Source organism: Gossypium hirsutum, chromosome A03 (genome assembly GCF_007990345.1).
Source record: "Gossypium hirsutum isolate 1008001.06 chromosome A03, Gossypium_hirsutum_v2.1, whole genome shotgun sequence".
NCBI lineage: Eukaryota > Viridiplantae > Streptophyta > Magnoliopsida > Malvales > Malvaceae > Gossypium > Gossypium hirsutum.
Genome location: NC_053426.1, coordinates 1148715 through 1150937, shown reverse-complemented (window position 1 = coordinate 1150937; position 2223 = coordinate 1148715). Strand labels below are relative to the sequence as shown.

Genomic DNA, 2223 nt, shown 5'->3' with positions numbered 1-2223 from the left:
TATATGGCGTGTTCATCTCTTGTTTATTACTAGATTATGTAATACGTGTGAAAAAAAATATATTTATTAAAAGTTAATACAAAAATTAAATGGTGCTTTGATATAAATGATAAAGTTAATTGCTTAAAGTTTATTCTGTCATGAGTTCAAACCTTATTATGTTTAAATTTTTATTTATTTAAAAATGTAAAAAAGACAAAAACACTTTCATAATAGTACAACTTGCTCGGCTGACTCGTGACACCAACCCAATTAGAAACTTATAGATGATTCAATTTAATTTTTTGCATCAACATCGTAATATTATTCTTCAACCTAATTTTGCATGATTTCTTATAATAATTTAATTTAGAGAAAAAATTGCTATCTTCTTTTTGTTTTATTTTTTATGTTAAAAGTTATATAAATTTATATAAATTGTGATACATTAATAATTCATTTTATGTATTTTTTTTATTTTCATACATTTTTATATATGTGATATATTAATATAAATATTTATTGAGAATTTCAACAGTAAGTTATGAATTGATGTGAAAAGGTGAAAGAAGAAGAAATTTTATATCAATTCTTTGTTAATAGAAATTGTATATAAAATTACAACTGATATGCATTGATATACTAATTATCATCTCGTAACCAACCAATTAATTAACTAATTGATGATTATCTCTTCAACAACTAACTAATGATTATCTCTTTATCACTTCCCCCAACTTGGATATCAAATGTTCATGTTGTTGAAATATACTCAAGATATGAAACTGTATTTTTCGATATTTGACTTGAAGAGATAGTACATGTATTTATAGAGATAAGCCGTAACTTTCTTAACAGACTAACTATTAGCAACTAACTCCAGCTAACTGACTTTCTTTAACTAATACTCTAACATTCTCCTGGTCTTGTAAGCTCTTCATCTTTTTCAGTTGTAACTTTAAGTGCACCTCGAAAATCCGCAAACAACTTGGGAGTGATAGGCTTTGTAAGCACGTCTGCAATCTGATTAGCTGATGGAACGAAGTTAAGCTGGAGAGTACCATCCTGAACTTTCTCACGAACAAAATGGTGGTCAATTTCAACATGTTTGACACGTGCATGATGGGTTGGATTGGCTGACATTAAAACAGTGGAGGTGTTATCACACCAGATCATAGACGTTTGTTACAAGACCTGGCCAAGTTCTTCCAGCAACTGTTTTACCCATAGCAACTCTGACATGCAATTTGCTAAACTACGATATTCCGCTTCTGAAGATGACCTGCTTACCACAACTTGTTTCTTGGAGCACCAAGCTATAGGATTTGCACCTAAGTAAATGACATAGCCTGTTGCGGAACGTCTGTCTTCCATCGATGATGCCCAGTCTGTATCAGAATAGCACACAAGCTGAAATGATCCGTCTGACAGAAACAGTCCATGCTCCATAGTCCCACTTAAGTAACGCAAGACTCGTTTGACTCCCCTCTAATGAGTATCACTAGGGGAGTTCATATATTGACTGAGCTTGTTAACACAGAAAGATAAATCAGGCCTGGTAATACACAAGTATTGAAGCATTCCTACAGTACTCCGATACAAATGACTATTTGCAAAAGGTTGACTATCATTTGAGGCTGCCAACTTAGGGTTGCCTACCATGGGTGTAGGTGTAGCAGCAGCATCAGTCATGCCTGTTTTATGTAACAGCTTCTGAATATACTTGCGCTAACTGAGAAGGAGCCCTTGGGGTGTATATTTGACTTCAATACCAAAGAAGAAGTTGAGCCTACCCATGTCTTTAAGAGCAAACCGATCATGAAGCTGCTGCATTACACTATCTATTTTGAAATTTGAACTACCAATGAGAACGATATCATCCACATAAGCCATAAGGTAGACTTGACCAGTGGAAGAGGTTCAAAGAAACAACGATGGATCGACCTTGGATGCAATAAACCCAAGCTTGTCAATTAAAAATTGCTTGAGTGTATGGAACCAAGCACGAGGAGCTTGCCGCAGACCATAAAGGACTTTGTTTAGCTTGCAAACCAGTTTCTGACTATCAACTCCTGGCACCTCAAACCCAGGTGGCTGGTCCATAAAAATATCCTCAGTCAGCTCCCCATTCAAGAAGGCATTATTGACATCGATTTGATGCAGCCTCTAACCCTTCATGACAGCAACAGCAAGTATGGTCCGAATGGTAACTGCTCGTACCACTGGACTGAATGTATCTCGAAA

The 2223-nt window shown here is 35.0% G+C and overlaps 1 protein-coding gene across 1 annotated transcript; it reads right to left on the bottom strand.

The window, feature by feature from the left end:
- Nucleotides 1-1467: 1467 nt before the first annotated feature.
- On the bottom strand, nucleotides 1468-1872 carry LOC107942942 (uncharacterized mitochondrial protein AtMg00810-like). The gene is made up of 2 exons (XM_016876680.1): nucleotides 1773-1872; nucleotides 1468-1673 (listed from the first exon to the last, which is right to left on the bottom strand). Exons 1-2 carry the CDS (start codon nucleotides 1870-1872, stop codon nucleotides 1468-1470), a joined length of 306 nt encoding a protein of 101 aa, XP_016732169.1.
- Nucleotides 1873-2223: the final 351 nt, after the last annotated feature.